A 16,249-nucleotide genomic window follows, 5' to 3' on the forward strand; every position below is an offset into this window, starting at 1 on the left:
CCTGCATTAGCAGCACGGCCGAGAGGTGCTGTTGCCGGTGCCGCTGGATCTTCCACACGGGAACGTGCCCCCAGCCCCCAGCAGGGTCCCCGTGCCCTGTGGATGGCTGCCCGCCATGCCGACCCCTCCATGATGGGCGCCGATGCAGTGGCGTTTGGTGGCAGTGTGTCTTCCCGCTGGGCCGCGTTCTCGTGAATGTGCCGCAAAGTTTATGCTGTGGGCAGGTGGAGTCTCCCCGTTTCTGGCTACTGAGAGGGATGCTGTCGGGAACATTCTCGAGGGTGTCTCTTGGTGAACGGAGGTACTGGCTTCTCCAGGATGGCTGGATGGCAGGCCCACGCTAGCCTTGTGCGTGGCTGCCACAGATCTGTGGTCACCGTGACGACACAGAGCAGCACCACCCCCACCCCCGTGGCCCCGTGTGTCGGGGAGCGGGGAGACCAGCCTCTGTGTCCCCTGGCTTCCTGGGAGCTCAGGTTCCAGCATCTTCCTGAAGACAAGACTTTGTCTGGAGGACCCCGGCCAGGCTGGGTTCCAGGTACCAGGAGTGCTGACGGGAGCACGAAGGGAGCTGAGGGACTCCCTGCCACTGAGAGCTTATGGGTGGAAACCAGTGGGTAGGAGGAAAAATCCATCCTGCACCCACCAGACGGTCTAGCTGGGGAGCACGTCAATGTCATTTGACGAGGACTTGCTGGTGCAGGTTTTGCTTGGCTGGTGTGATTAGATACAGGCTGATGAAGAATGTAGGGGGGCCGGAGTTTTGTAAAAACAAATTTCAGCAGGGAGAGCAAAGCGCCTTTGTTCAGCTTGAATACATAACGTGTTTATAATCCTACTGCCATCGAAAACGTCCCCCCCCGAAGCCATTCCTTTCTGAACCTGGGAGGCAGTGCAGTGTCTGCAAAATTCCTGTCCGCTGGTTTCCCTCCCAGATGGATGCCCTCCCTTGCAGAGGACACTTTGTGAAAACAACCCTTTCCCCACGAGAGTCGCCTGACTTACCCCTTGGGCGGCTGCCCCAAGGATCCCATGCTGAATGTTGGCGGAAGGGCCAGGACCCCTCGGGCAGGGGCTCAGCGCGATGGTGCCCAGATTGGCCGCGAGCCACGGTGCATCTGGAGGACATGACCCCCATCTCGCAGACCCGCCCACGTGCCGTCTCTGCCCTTTACCAGTGCCTGGCCCCGCCTGGCCTGCCTGGTGCCCAGAGGGGCCTGGGGGCTGCAGAAGGGGCTGGGGCGTGGAGCCCGGCAGGTCCAGGTTCCAGGCCTCTGTTCCAGGCCTCGTCCTCGTTGCCAGTGAGACTCGTGGGCAGTCCTGCCCGCCTTCCTGTCCTCCTTCACCAGAACTTTCTGAGGCCCCGGGTGTGGCTCTGTGCTGAGACCCAGTTGAGGACTCAGTCCTGCCGTCCAGGGCTCGCGCTGTGTCTGGTGTGCGGACATCAAACATGTGCACAGGAGACTCGCAGACGGGCAGGCAGGGCTCGGCCCCGATCAGGAAGGCCCTTCTGAGGGCCAGAGGGACGGCTGGATGAAGGCTCAGAGTTGGTGTGACCGGGGCTGGCTCTGCAGGGCCCAGGAGGGGCTCAGGTGGCCCGGAGGCCGGGGGAGGCACGCATGCGGGGCCTGGCACCATTCGAGGGCTCTGGATCCGCCCCCCACAGCCTTCTCAGCAGGGGGGCACTGAAATCAGGCCGGTGTTTCAGAGCCCAGTGGCCATGAAGTGTGGGTGGTGGAGGCTTGGCCAGGGGCGGCCACAGAGAGAAGCAGGCCCGGCACGTGGTGTGGGGGGGGGCGCCCCGAGGACCAGGGCTGAGTGACAGCGGTGGGCAGAGGGGCACTTCGTGCCCGCTTTGACTTCTCTCTGTCGGCCCTTTACCTACAACACCCAGCAGGCCCACGGCCCGAGGCCAGGCCATTCCGAGACTGGAGGGTGGGAGTGGGGAAGGCTCATCCTTTGAGCCCCGGCCCCTCCTGGAGGACACACAATGGGACCGTTGTGGTTTTGCTCGGCTGTGTCCTCCGGTGGGCGGGCCCCCGGCGTCTCCTGGAGCAGCTGGTGTCACCCTGCAGGTTAAGGGTGCCCCCTGGGGGAGCTCACGGGAGAGGGAACCGACAGGCCCGGCCCCGGGCCCTGGCCTCCATGGCAGTTCCTGTGAGGTCACCTGGCGCTGAGACGTAGGCCCTCGTGTCCGGGAGACGTGGGCGTGGAGGCTCCTGGCCCCTGTGCTGATCATGTGTGTCCGGGCACTGCCATGGAGTGACCTAGGGCAGGGGTGGCAGCGGTCCACCTGGGCCGAAGGGGATCCTGGCAGTGGGGAGGCCCCGGTGGAGCTGTGAAGGCCAGCGTGCCCCCAGGGCTGGGACGCGGCTGGGAGTCACCTGACAGTGTGTGTTTTAGTTCTTAGGTTAGTGGGCCCCCAGGGCACAGAGCAGTGGTGGCCCAACCCTGCCCGGCTTGTAGCAGGGTCGGGGTCCAGTCATGACCCCACAAGGCCTGTGACGATGGGCGCTGTGTGCGGGGACGAGAGCTCCCTCGAGGGACGGTCCATGCGTCCTGTCCCAGGGTGGTGTCCAGAGCTGCTGGGGACGGCCCTGGGCAGCCCAGCCAGGTGGCCAGAGCACTGGGGGGCAGGGAGGAGACCCTCGTCCTGGGAGGGTCTGGGTCTCAGCAGGGCCCTTCGCTTGCTAGAGCCTTGGTGTCCTCATGTGTGAAGTGGCCACAGCGGCCCCAGGCCTTGGCTGGGGTTCAGTTCTCCCCACGGTCACCTGTGCCCCAGGAGACAGGGGCGGGGCCAAGGGGGAGGGCGGGCCAGTCTGCTCCTCACCCACTGCCCAGAGCAGCAGGTCACGCGGCAGACAGGGGCACCCCTCGGCCACCGCGGGAGGGCTTGGATGCGGGTGTCTCTTTCCTCTGGGTGCTCTTTTTTTTCTTTTTTTTTCTTTTTCGCGGTACACGGGCCTCTCACTGTTGCGGCCTCTCCCGTTGCGGAGCACAGGCTCTGGACGCGCAGGCTCAGCGGCCATGGCTCACGGGCCCAGCCGCTCCGCGGCATGTGGGATCCTCCCGGACCGGGGCACGAACCCACGTCCCCTGCATCGGCAGGCGGACTGTCAACCGCTGCGCCACCACGGAAGCCCCGGGTGCTCTTTGATTGTTTTTAATGGAGACCTTTCCGTCGGCCTGCGTGGCTCTGTGCAGATTCCGAGTCCAGAGTCATCACAGGTGGGAAGTCACATGCTTTGCTTGTGCTGCCCTCGGGGATGAGACCAAAGGCCTGGAAGTTGGCTCTCTCCCTGCCGACCTTGCTCACCCGTGCCCTGGGTGGTCAGCTGCTCGGACGGGGCCGCAGCAGGACGGGGGCGGCAGCCACACAGCCCTGTGCTGGGCACACTTTGTGCCCAGGGGTCTCTGCAGCCTGTGCAGTGCAGAGAGGGTCCTTTGAGGCTTGAAGCTGATCTTGAGGCCCCGGGGCAGCTCCTCCAGGAGTTTAAAAGACGGATGACACCGGAGACAGACGCTGGCCACGGTGAATGGGCACCGTCACCACCACCCCCGAGGCAGAGCGGAGAATAGGCACCAGACACTGTGTGCTCAGCCCGGGGTGTGGAGATGGGAAAGAGGGACCTGCGGCAAGCCAGCTGTGGGATGCAGCCTCCCAAGGGTGCCTGGTCTCTGGGTGGAGCAGGAGACCCGCTAGGGGCAGGGGTCCTACAGAGCTGACTCTCAGATGGGGCTCAGTCCCACGGCCAAGCACCTGCTCGCTTGGCCCGTGATGGTGAGGCGGGATCCAAGGCCACGGCTGTGGCATGTCCTGACCATGCCTGTGAAGGCACAGTGGAAACAGGGAGTGTTGTGGGGCAGCCGCAGCACAGGACACAGACCAGGGCCTTAAAACGACAGCAATTACCCCCTCACAGTCTTGGGGCTGGCAGTCCAAAACAGGCCGTGCTCCCTCTGGAACCTGGAGGGAGGAGCGTCCTTGCCTCTTCCAGCTCCAGTGGTTCCCGGGCTCGTGGCTGCATCACTCTGCCTCTGTCCTCACGTGGCCCCCGTGTTTCTGTGTCTTATGAGGACGCTCTCGGGGAATTAGGGCCCACCCTCGTCCGCGGTCTCAACCTTGAGATCCTTGCGTTGATTACATCTGCAAAGATCCTTTTCGAGCAGGTCACCTTCTGAGGTTCCAGGGGGACATGAACTTTGGGGGTACCCTGTGCAGTGCGCTCCACCACATACACGACCGTTATGTGGAACCCTAGAGGGTTCAGGAGGGACCAGGTGGAAGGTTCCTGCACAGTGGACACCCGCCCACCCTGGTTCGGGGAATGACTTTCTCACAGTCAGCGGCAGCGTCCTAGGAGGAGTGCCCGTGGGCAGAGGCAGGAGGGAGAGCACTGGGCAGGGCGCGACCTGGTCACCCTGAGGCTCTGGCATTTTTCCAGCTTGCCCCCAGCTGCCATCTCCAGGCTGGGCATTGAGAGACTGTGGGTTCCCATGCCCGGGCCCAGGCCAAGCCTTGGTGAGTGTGACGTAAGCCTGGCAGGACCTTGGGGGGACGCAGACGCCATGAGGAGCCCTTGTCCTCTAATTCAGAGGGGCTGGCACACCCCCCGGGGCTCCTGGTCCCGTCCCCACGCGCACAGCTCCTGAGAGTGGGGTGCCCTGTGCCCCCGGGTCGAGGGTTGCCATGGCTCTGTCTGCGTGACGCAGGGGGCTGGGCTGCTTTCCCTGAAATCGGCTCCTGGGGCCTTGTGAACACCCGCACCCCAGCCACCCTGGTTCCCGAGGCTGCCAGAGAAGCCAGGATGTGGCTCTGCGCTAGCCTTCACCTTCCCGCGGCCCTCCGAGATGGGCAGACCCTATGAAGCAGCCTCGGGGCCTGCCCGCACCGCGGGTGAGCCTGGGGCGGGACCCACCCCAGGTGGCATCACCTTCTGGGTGGGCAAGTTAGAGGCGGCTTTGAGGCCTGCCGGGAAGCCCCAGAGACGGGGTGGCCAGGGGACCCATACCCCCAGGGCCTGCGCTCCCCCATCTGTCCATCATGATGACTTTTCTGCCTGCCTGCCTTCTGTGGGCCTGGGGGCCCCATGAGGACAGAGCTGGAGTGGGGAGCTCGGCGGTCATGGGCAGGGGTGGGGTGTTAACGAGGTCATCCATCCCGTGTCTGGCTGGCATCTGGAGCTCTGTGTTTTTAACAAGGATGGCATCCCGGTTTGGGGTCCGTGGTGGGGGGACGGCCGAGCACATGAGCCATGCACCTGCCAGCACCGTCTATAGCGGGATCCCACCCGGCACTGTCTGCTGTGTTGGCCGTCTCGTGTGTTGCCGGGTATTCGCATCACTCAGACTCCACCCACTGGATGACGCCCCCAGCCGTGACAATCCCAAGTGTCTCCCATCACCGTGTCCCCTGGCTGCTGGGGCCGGTGGTGGCTGAGACCACCGTGCGGGGTCTGGGATCTGCCCTGATCTGCCCTCCCAGGGGGTTTTCTTGTGTGTCCCCTGCGGTGGCCGCCAGGCACCGAGCGGCTGCGGACACACATCATTCCGTGGGGTGTGGCTGCCTCCCTTGCTTCTTCTACTGCTCTGGAGACTACCAGGCAGGTGCCGCGCACGCCCCCCCAGCTCTCCAGACCTCTGCAAGCCCACCTGCTGTGAGGGCTCCAGCCCCAACAGGATGCCCGGGCGGCGCGGGCAGGCGGAGCCACTGTCCCCGGGCGGGCGCCCCCGAGCCGTGCCTGTCCTGGGGGTCCCGGGGCCAAGTGCCTTGCAGAGCCAGCAGGCCCGGCGCCCATTCCAAGGCGCCCGTGGAGAAGAGGGCAGAGCTCGGCTGCGAGTCTGATCCAGGCGGCCCTCCAGCTCAGACGGAGGCTGGACAGACCCAGGAGTTCTGCCGAGGGGGCCCACGTGTGCACCCAATCGGGCGCTGGCTGTTGGCAGGAGGGAGGTGACAGGGAGGGGGCAGCACAGAGGGACTTGCAGTGGCGGATCGGAGCCCAAAGCAGCCACATTCCTGGCGGAGCTCCCCCTCAACCCCCTCCCCCCCGCACCACCGTGCCAGGAGAGAAGCAGGGGGTGTGCTGGCCTCTGTGCACCTGGATGCCCACTTTCCTCCAGGGCATTCGGGTGCTTTGTAGACAGGGAATGAGGCCCCGGATAACCAAGAGAGCTCCCAGCAGGACGGCCCGGCCACACCTGTCCTACCGGGGCCCCCAGTGGAGCCCGTGAGAGTCTTCAGTCTGCGTTTGGGCCAGAGCAGCTAGTATTTTCTTGGGGTTTCAGAGGCTGCAAAGTCACTCTAAATCCAGGAAATAACCATTCTGCAGCAGGAATTCCATCCACTGTCTCAGGGCGATGACGCGTTTACGTCAGGACTCCAAGCTGTTAGCACAGCGCCCCTTGATGAAAACAGAGGCTTCCCAGGCCTCGGGGCTGAAAACGGTGGTTCTGTAACCCCAGCCTGTATTCCAAGCCTTGAATTTTATTCTCAGCAAGAGCACAGGCTGTCCTCCTGCATAGCCGTGTCTCTAGCCCACACGTGCACGTGCGTGTATCCGTGGTGCACGCACATGCACACACGTGTGTACAGTGTCACTAATTCAGGATCGTGCTCGAGGTGGGAGCCAGGGTTTTTTTATAAATTTATTTATTTATTTATCTTTGGCTGCATTGGGTCCTAGTTGTTGCACGCGGGCTTTCTTTTAGTTGTGGCGAGCGGGGGGCTACTCTTTGTTGAGGTGCACAGGTTTCTCATCGCGGTGGCTTCTCTTGTTGTGGAGCATGGGCTCTAGGCGTGCAGGCTTCAGTAGTTGTGGTGCACGGGCTTAGTTGCTCTGCGGCTTGTGGGATCTTCCCGAACCAGGGCTCGAACCCGTGTCCCCTGCACTGGCAGGCGGATTCTCAACCACTGCACCACCAGGGAAGTCCTGGGAGCCAGTTTTAATGGCTGCACCAAGATCTGTCTTCCAGCATGTGCGAAAAGCATTTCCCCTTGAAGCACAAGCAGGAGATCGAAGTATGTCCTGATGGGGAAATGGTGCAGATTGAGGAGAAAATCTCAAGTGCCTTACTTGTAAGGAGCCCTTGCTGTGAAAGGCCTTCAGTGTTCCAGAAGTAGTTGCAAGACCCTGAGCGGCAGCAGCAGCACCCTGTAGGGGTGCAGGGTCTTCCGGAGACCTGGGGTCGCGGGAGCAGCTGCAGCGTCTGGGAGCGGCTGTCTGCTCAGGATGCCAGACCCAGGTCCGTGGGCAGGTGGCCTGAGCCTCAGCTTCCCCAACTTGTGGGACAGATGCCCCTCCCCCTCCTCACAGCTGTAAAGGAAGGCACATTCCAGAACATTCCATGGGGAGCAGCCAGGCCCTGGGTGCTGTGCTGGGGTGCCCTGTCCTGAGCCGGCTCTGTGCACTGCCCCTGCCCACCAGCCTGCTGACCCCCCTGTGACCAGGCGGTCTCAGGACCCGGGCCTGCAACACAGATCACGTGTGGGTGGCGGGCCGGGTGAGCTGCCAGCCTGCCTGGAGCCTTTTCTCATCACGAGACCGTGGCCTCATCTGGGGAGCGGAAGGGACCTCCTGCGTCCTGAGTCCTTCTCCCAGCTCACGCCTGAGCACACCTGCAGGGCAGAGTCCAGGCATCCAGGGCATCTGGACCCAGAAAGGAACTTGGGGTCCCTCCCCTCCCCCCGCGGCGTTTGCCAGAGGAAATGAGTGCTGCCTTGAAGTGCAGGCTTTGACTGGGTAGAATGACGGCGTTTTATGGGAGCCTCCCTGCCACGGGTCCGCTTTTTGACCTCCTCACACTGTCACCGTGTTGTGTTCCTGGGGTGACCAAGGCCATCGCCCTTGTGGAAGGCATGGCGTCCTCCATCCCCCCGTCCCCCGAGGGACCTGCAGATCCTCCAGCCACGGGCAGCAGGGACCCATGTAGCAGCCCCAGGGTCACGTCTCAGCCTGGTCCCTCGGGTCCTGGACCATGTGCTTCTCAGCAGCACGGGGCACAGACCCTCATATCCAGAGCCATGGGGCCTGTGTCACGGCCGCACCCAGAGCCGGGGAGCCAGGAACGAAAACCCCGTGGAGTCTGGCCGAGCCCCTGCCCGTGTCTGTCGGCACCTGGCAGGCAGGCTGGTCCCTCCTTATGGAGCGAGTCTTTCTGGGCCTGGGTGTTATGGGGCCATTTCACAGATGGTGTAACAGCCTCAGAAAGGGCCAGACGCTGTCCTAGTAGCCAGGGACCCTTCTAAGGCCCCCACGTTTCACGTCTACCATACTGGGTTGAGTGGTGGCCCCCAAAACATATCCAACGGAATCGGTGGATGTGGCCTTATTCAGGAAAAGGGTCTCTATAGGTGTAATTAAGGAAAGGATGGAGCTGAGATCATCCTGGGTGAGGGGGGCCCTAAGCCCAATGACAGGTGTCCTTTTGGGTCACAAGAGGAGCCACAGCAGAGGTGTCAGTGAAGGCGGGGCAGAGGTTGGAGCGATACGGCCACAAGCCCAGGACGCCTGGGGCCATTCAGGGTGGAAATGGTCAGCAGAGAAGCCGACCCCCTGTGTCCAAGAGCCCAGTACGTCCATCTGGGTTAGGGAACAGAGCTGAGCCCACCGTCCCTCACCAGCTGCAGCCCCTCGGGTACAGCCACGTCCCAGGGCGGGTCCAGGTCGTCTTCGGGAGCTCGTGTGCCCAGACGAGAAGCCTGGCTTACGCTTAGCAGCTCTGGGCTCCCAACACTGAGGGGGAGAGTGGAGACGCAGCCCAGGTGCCCTGACTGGGCCGCATCTTGAGATCTGCAGGGAGCGTCCTCTGAGGCGCCCAGCGCCCTGCAGCCCAGGCAAGGCAGACCCACCCCGGTGCCCGCCCATCCCAGGCATCCTGTCCCACAGGCACAGATGGGGGCTGGGTGTCCGCCCGGCCGGGGGTCTGCAGAGCTGCCCTCCCCGTCTCGAGTGGGCGGGGACAGGGGCCTCAGACCTAGCAGAACTGCGCTCACCCTGCCTGCCTGCCCCGGCCCCTGGGAGTCTGGGGGCTCACAGGTGCATTTAATCTGTTGCATTTTTGTCTATTGCTGTATTTTGATCCAGGAACATTTCGGAGCTTGTGGCTTGGCCTCCGTGCCACGATTTCTAACCCAGAATCCCTGTCTGTCTGTTTGGCCCCTGCCAGGTAACATGTCCAATCTGGACCCCAAGTCCTCGTTTGAAGGCACCAAAGTGGACGTGGGGAACATCGTGCTGGCGCTGTACAGCGGCCTCTTTGCCTACGGGGGATGGTAGGTTCTGGAACATCCGGGCCCTGGGGCACACGTGCCAGACCCCAAAGTGTCCAGAAATCCACACCTCTCGGCCATCCACGGGCAGTTCTACGGGGCAGGGGCAGGAAACCCCATGCTTCCCGAGGAAGCACAGAGGGGCCCTCATAGCAGTGCTGTTCTCGGCTCGTGTCCTGCCCCCGAGAACGGGGCCCCGAGATAAACCTCTGCTGACACCTCAGGGACGGTGCTGCTTCCCAGGGGGCATGGCGCTGGGGAGGGGCAGGACCATCGCCATCTCAGGAGGCGCCCGCATGGCCCCAGCTGCTCACCAGGAGGGAGGGAGCGTCCCTGGGGGTGTGGGCGTCCCCTCTCCACTGGCCCAGGGCAGCCAGGTCGGACTCCCCGTGGAACCTGCATTCTTTTTTCCCGATGGCTGAGGGAGGAACGTATAATAAAAGTCTGCTCTCTAAATTCTAGGAATTACTTGAATTTTGTCACAGAGGAGATGATTAATCCCTACAGGTATGTATGCGAACAGAGACGCGTGTTTTTATCATTTTCACCTGAGAGAAGGAAGAAGCCTGGTTCTGTCCAAGAGCCCATCCTTGGGCTCAGCCCAGCCCCCGACAAAAGCAGTGCATGGCCTTCCGGGAGGGCCCCTGGGGTCAGGATCATGGGGGCCGTGTGATCTAGAAGAAGGTTCGTCCTCAGAATGGGCAGGAAGCCCATTTCACACATGGGGGCGTGGAGGCCGGCAGGGTTGAGTCGCTGGCCCAGGTTTGCACAGCTGCCCTGCCCCAAGCGCCACCTTCCAGCCACTTGCTGGTCACGTGCCACTTCCCCTGCAGCGAGGGACGGGCCCGGCCCCGTCGTGGGCTTCATTTTGGTGATGTGCCCACCCGGTCCTTGCAGAAACCTGCCCCTGGCCATCATCATCTCCCTCCCCATCGTCACCCTGGTGTACGTGCTGACGAACCTGGCCTACTTCACCACGCTGTCCCCTGAGCAGATGCTCACGTCGGAGGCTGTGGCCGTGGTAAGATGCCACCTGCCGCTAAGAGCCGGCTGCGGCCCTCCGAGCCCACAATGAGAAGCAGGCCGGGCCCCTCGTCTGCAAAGTGTGCTCCTACTCAGAGGGGTTGAGCTGGTGCTTTACCAAGCCTGCCAGCGGGTGCAGGGCGCTGGCTGTACGTGGGGACCCCAGGGAGCTTCAGCAGCGCTGGTGCCCAGACCACCCTGCACAGCTTTAAGTTGGCACGTCTGTGGTGGTTCCAGTGATGGTCGCTCTTAGAGCCGAGGGGCTGAGTCCATTACGTACCTCCAGCCCCACCTCAGAGGCCTGTCCCACCTTCCGAATAAATACTGAGCCCCCAGGGAGGGGATTGTGTGTGGGCCAGCCCGGGGGTGGGGGGCGGTGAGGCGCCTGCGGACGGCCAGGTGGGGCAGTCGGGGCGTCGCGGGGCAGGGCTCACGCTCAGCGTCCGTCTAGGACTTTGGGAACTACCACCTGGGCGTCATGTCCTGGATCATCCCCGTCTTCGTGGGTCTGTCCTGCTTCGGCTCCGTCAACGGGTCCCTCTTCACGTCTTCCAGGTGAGCCCCGCCAGGGCCGCCGCCCTCGGTCACGCAGGCTCTGGCGGCAGAGCGGTGGAGCGGGCGGGGCTGCGCGTGGGGAGCTGCTATGTGTGGCTATCTCGCGTGCTCTCGGAGAGCTCTATTTTTTGTTACTTTGAGTAATAACATAGCTGTCAAAACATTCAAGTGACACAGAAATAACGCACGTTCCTGCCCAGAGGTGACACAACTGCTGTGTCCGTCCAGGCTCTCTCGTGGGTTCACGTGAACCCTGCGGGGGGCTGGAGGTGACAGGGCCCCTTGCCAGCTGGCTCCGTGGGGGACACCAAGGCCCACGGCAGGGAGCCCGGTCCTCAGCACAGGCCCCCTCCGCTCCCCACCTGCCTGGGTCCCTCGGCCGAGGCCGACCGCTTTCCCCTCTGTCCTCAGGCTGTTCTTCGTGGGAGCCAGGGAGGGCCACCTGCCCTCCGTCCTCTCCATGATCCACCCGCAGCTGCTGACGCCCGTGCCCTCGCTCGTGTTCACGGTGAGTCCCCGTCCTCCACGGGGCGGGGGTCACTGGCGGGGCGAGGTAGAGGGTGGGCGTGTCCCTCGGGGATTGTTGGGGGCTCTGCAGAGGGAGTCCGGGGAGCAGCCACGCCGTCCCGGCTCCGCCTAGTATCACCGGGCTGCGGGCCGGAGGCCAAGGTGCAGGTGAGACGGGCTGTAGCGCGAAGTGTGTCTCCACGTCAGGCTCTTCGCCACACGCTCCCCTGAGCTCCACAGGGCGCTGGATGGTTTTTTGTTTCTCGTTCCAAAATTAATACATGGTGGTTATTAAAAAAAAGAGAGAAACAAGAAGCAGAAACAACCTGGAGGCGTGTGAAGCCAAACCCCCCCCCCCAGGGCAGCGCGTGGCCTGTGACCCCTCCTTGAAATCCAGGCGCCTCGGCCCCTTCCCCGTCAGCGCTTGAAATCCAGGCGCCTCGGCCCCTTCCCCGTCAGCGCTTTCCTTGGCCGTGAGGGCCTGCGTGTCCCACAGACCACATCTTCCTTTAAGACGGGAGTGGGTGCGTGCGGTCAGCCCGCCCGCCAGGTGTGTCCTGGCGGCGGCGGCGGCTCACGGCCCGTCCCCGTGCTTGCAGTGCGTCATGACCCTGCTGTACGCCTTCTCCAAAGACATCTTCTCCGTCATCAACTTCTTCAGCTTCTTCAACTGGCTCTGTGTGGCCCTGGCCATCATCGGGATGATCTGGCTCCGCTACCAGAAGCCAGATCTGGAGCGGCCCATCAAGGTGAGGGTCCGCGTGGTCCCCACGGGTGCCCGGGCAGCCAGCGTCGCTCTGCGGGCCTCCGTCCCCTCTGCACACCGGAGCTCAGGGCACCCTTCTCCAAGGGCCCTGGTGAGAAGCCTTGAGTTCTACTGACGACTGTTTGATTCTAGGTGCTGGGGTTCGTCAAAGGACACGATAGTCACCCCCCACCCCCAGCACCTAATCCTCCTGGAGCTTATCTTCTAGCACAAGGACAGGAGCAGGAGGAAGCAGCTTGCGGCCCGGGCGGCCGGGGTGGCCGTGAGCAGACTGCATGTGGGCGGGGGGACGGCCCACCTTGTCTGGGGAGGGGCGCGTCCTCTGACTTTGCCCCTGAGTGAATGGAGGCTTTTCGGGACCAGGCTGCCCGCCGTGCCCCCAGCCTGAGGTCGGCTCTCTGTGTCCTCATAAACTCAGTACTGGGCACAGCTGCCCAAGGACGACCTTGTTTCTCCAAAAAGGGGGTCACGCCCCTGCTGGGGAGGCCTGGTGAGCACGTCAGCTATGCCCCCGACAGTCATGGCGGAGTGAGAGGGCAGAGCCCGTGGCGTGGCGGCTGCCGACCGGCAGCTCCTGCCCTTCATCCGGTCCTGGCGGCGTGTGGCCAGCAGCTGGCGCCTGTCCAAGGGCCCCTCGCCCACCGAGCAGTCCTGCAGTGCCAGCCAGGACCAGATTTCCTGTCTTGGACAGGTTCCGCCAGGGGCCCCGGCGATCTCAGTGCCCTGGACCGCCTTGCTTCCTGCTTGTGGGGAGCAGGCGTGTCCTTGTGGAGCTGGGGGTGGAGCAGGCGTGAGGGCCGACCTGATGGGACCCTTGCCCACCCCAGGGTCTCTTGCCGAGGTGTAGACAGAGGGCGGGTTCCGGGTGTGGACAGGCCGCCTGGCAGGAGGCACGGTGGGTGCAGACAGGGGACAAGTGTCCCTGGGGCCCTGGCTGTGCTGTGGGTGCCTCTTCCGGGCCCTGTGTGGGCGGGGCTGTCTGCCAGGCAGCCACGCAGCCTGTGGTCCAGTCCATCCGCAAGGACTCTCTGAGAAGGTGGGCGCCCTTTGCCTATCAGCGGGTGGCCACGGCCTTCCCAGAGGCATTGCCCCAACACCACGGGACAGTGGTGAGGGGCGGGGCCGGGGTCCCGCCCTGCGATGTGGGAACCAGGGGGGCCCACCTTCCCCCACCTGGGAAGCCTGGTTGGTCCAGCTCACCCGCCAGCACCAGCTGGGCTTTGGGTAATTACTGCCCAGCGCTGGGTGCTGAGGTGGGTACACGGAGAACAAGGTTCTCAAGAGGCCAGCACGACCCAGGGGAACCTGAGGCCCTAGTAAACCCTAGAGACGCTGCGCGGCGAGTGTGGCAGCCCGGGAGGCCGGGCCCTTTTGGATCCGGAAGGATCAGCTGGGCGCAGGGCTGTCCGGGGGGGTCCACGGGAGGGGCTAGGGGGGCCCAAGGGCGAGGCCAGCTGTGGCGGGGGCACAGGGAGGGCGCCGTGCTCCCAGGGCTGGGCAGGACGGGCGGGGAGGCCCCGCTCCCTGTGTCAGCTGCGTCCCCTCCGCAGGTCCACCTGGCTCTCCCGGCGTCCTTCATCCTGGCCTGCTTGTTCCTGATCGCCGTCTCCTTCTGGAAGACGCCCGTGGAGTGCGGCATCGGCTTCGCCATCATCCTCAGCGGCCTGCCCATCTACTTCCTCGGGGTCTGGTGGAAAAACAAGCCCAAGTGGCTGCTGCAGAGCATCTGTGAGTACCTCCCCCCCGGCCGCGCCTCCTCCACCCGCCCTGGGCTCTGCCCCGCCCGCCTGGCCAGGAGCGACGCAGCAGGCAGTGCCCACGGCCGGGGGTCCGCGGGGGGTCGGGGTCGGGACGCGTGAGGCCCTGGCCGAGCAGACTGAGCTGGGCGTGTCTGGTGGCGACCTGGCCTACGTGTTTCAGGGTAAGGCGCTCAGCTGCGCACCAGCTAATCTCAGAACAAGGGATTCCAGAAAACCAGGCCGCTCTTGCCAAGTAACGAAATCCCCGTCTGCCGCCAGCTTAAACCCAGCCGGCTGAGGAGGAGAAAACAGGGTCTGCACTGTGGCCACAGGGCTCATTTACAAGCCTGGTTCAGGACCCTGTGCCGAGACCACTGTTAGTGTGACCAGCTCCTGCATGGGCTTCAAAATCCCCAGGGTAGCCGTCCCAGAGTTCTCATGGGCACCTGCCCGGGGCCCAGGACGCTGCCCATCATGTTGCTGGGGCTTTGCCTCCAGCCCGGACTGTAGCCCCTGTTGAAGAGCTGTCAGAACACACCAAGGGCCTAGAGCAGCCCCTCCGTTCTGCAGTCTCCCCCGAGTGATGCTCGTGGGGGCTCTGTGGGTGATGGGTTCACCTGGGCGCCAGCACACCCGCCTGTTCCAGCCCCTCTGAGGACCGCGGTGGGCGTGCTGGCTGCCGGTCCTGGAGGTCTGCCAGGCGGTGGCCCAGGTGTGGTGTCACAGGCCTCCAGCAGGGGGGCCACCATCTAGTTACGTCTCTCGATGGCCCTGGGGTCTGAACCGGGATGAGGGGTGGAGCCGGCACCCGCCTGTTGCCGGGATCCTTGGCCACACCTCCCTGAGTAACGTAACCCTCAGGAGGCCTACAGGCCCCATGTGCGCACGTGCGCGCACACACACGCAAATTGGGAGGTTCCACATAAATTTCTGGCTTTCTGGCTTCTCCTACAACCTCAGGACGCATCAGGACGGGGCGGGGTGAGCCCACATCCCTCGCTGCCCTGACCCCCCAGGCCCGGGACCAGAGGATCCCCAAGTAACTCCGCTCTTCTCCTGGCAGTTTCCACGACGGTCCTTTGCCAGAAGCTCATGCATGTGGTTCCCCAGGAGACGTAAGCGACAAGATCTGAGAAGCTGCCGGAAAGAAAACGCAGAGATTGTTTTAAACCACCCACCCCTTAGAAAGCGACTCCGGTTCCATCATCCAGGCAGCTCAGCTGGGGGCCCCCACCGTCCCTCCCCCGGGGTGGCGGCCGGGCCACTGTGAACCCTGGTACGAATTTAGTCCCAGAAGACGGATGTCCGTGGATACCTCTCGAGCGTGGAGGCGGGAATGTTGGACCGAGGAGGCCGCGGGGCTTCCTGCCGAATCAGGCCTTCTCCCTTCTCACCTTTGTGTATTTGTACTTTTTTTTAACTTTATTTTATTTTTCTTGGCCGCACCGTGCGGCGCGTAGGATCTTAGTTCCCCGAGCAGGGATCGAACCTGTGCCCCCCCATTGGGAGCACCGAGTCTTAACCACTGGACCGCCAGGGAAGTCCCTTTATTATTTTTGTTTTAACTTAATCTTAGGTCGCGTCGACGCCACCAAGATGATTATTTTTTAAAGAAACGTGTGTTGGCGGGGGGCGGGCATCTTTTCTCCCCTAATGCCACCCGTAGCACGATGTGCCTCAGAGGGACCAGATCCTGTCGCCAGATTCCGGCACGTCTCGAGAATGGAGGGGTTCTGAGAACCCCCGGCAGTGTTCTGGGCTCGGCCTCACCCTCTGGACGGTGGCCTGGACACATGCGCTTGGGCTTTGCCGTTTCTCTGTTACCGTAGATGTAGTGACTTTCATGAAACTAACCCATGTGCTCGTGTCTCGTTGCCTTAAAGACCTGTGCTAGCTCCCTTCCCAACCCCAGAAAAGAAAGAACATCTGAATGAAAGGCTTGTAGAAGGAAAGGCCTTGGGCTGATCGACAGTGGTGCCCCGGTGCCTGCTGCGGGCAGGGGGATCCGAGCGGAAGTCAGGGGCAGCTGGGAGACCCCGGACCTCCCACCGGGACGTGCAGATCGGGGCCAGCTTGGGGGCTAGACCCTGTCACTCAGGACACCTTTGGGCTCCTGACTGTACAGTCTCTCCCTGGACACCAGCCTGAGCAAAGGCCAGAAGCTTCCAGCAGCTCCTATGGTGGGCGAGTGGGCAGTGCTGTTGCAGGTCAGTTCTGCATCGGTTTTGGAGCCAAGCTCTAGTCCTTTGAAAGCTTCACACTTGAAATCTGGAAGCAGATGCCGTGACCCCTCGTGGGCTTCTCCTCTGTGTTCCCGCAAGGCAGCTCTCCCGGGCCTCGAGGGCTGGACGCAGCCCTGCCAGCTATCTGGGGCTGGCTCTCAGCTCCTGG

The 16,249-nt window shown here is 63.3% G+C and overlaps 1 protein-coding gene across 1 annotated transcript in view; it reads left to right on the plus strand.

The window, feature by feature from the left end:
• Positions 1-15,484, plus strand: part of SLC7A5 (solute carrier family 7 member 5) — a gene marked incomplete at its 5' end in the record, with an annotated part of 30,348 nt that extends 14,864 nt beyond the window's left edge. Inside the window, 8 exons of the mRNA XM_082862660.1 lie at positions 9,166-9,271; positions 9,731-9,775; positions 10,166-10,289; positions 10,743-10,846; positions 11,258-11,354; positions 11,953-12,102; positions 13,670-13,847; positions 14,922-15,484. Coding sequence (XP_082718786.1) covers positions 9,166-9,271; positions 9,731-9,775; positions 10,166-10,289; positions 10,743-10,846; positions 11,258-11,354; positions 11,953-12,102; positions 13,670-13,847; positions 14,922-14,977 — 860 coding nt within the window. The 3' untranslated portion in view covers positions 14,978-15,484. The remainder of the gene's footprint in view (positions 1-9,165; positions 9,272-9,730; positions 9,776-10,165; positions 10,290-10,742; positions 10,847-11,257; positions 11,355-11,952; positions 12,103-13,669; positions 13,848-14,921) is intronic.
• Positions 15,485-16,249: the final 765 nt, after the last annotated feature.

The sequence above is a fragment of the Leucopleurus acutus genome (assembly GCF_964270905.1).
Source record: "Leucopleurus acutus genome assembly, chromosome: 20".
In the NCBI taxonomy this organism is placed as follows: domain Eukaryota; kingdom Metazoa; phylum Chordata; class Mammalia; order Artiodactyla; family Delphinidae; genus Leucopleurus; species Leucopleurus acutus.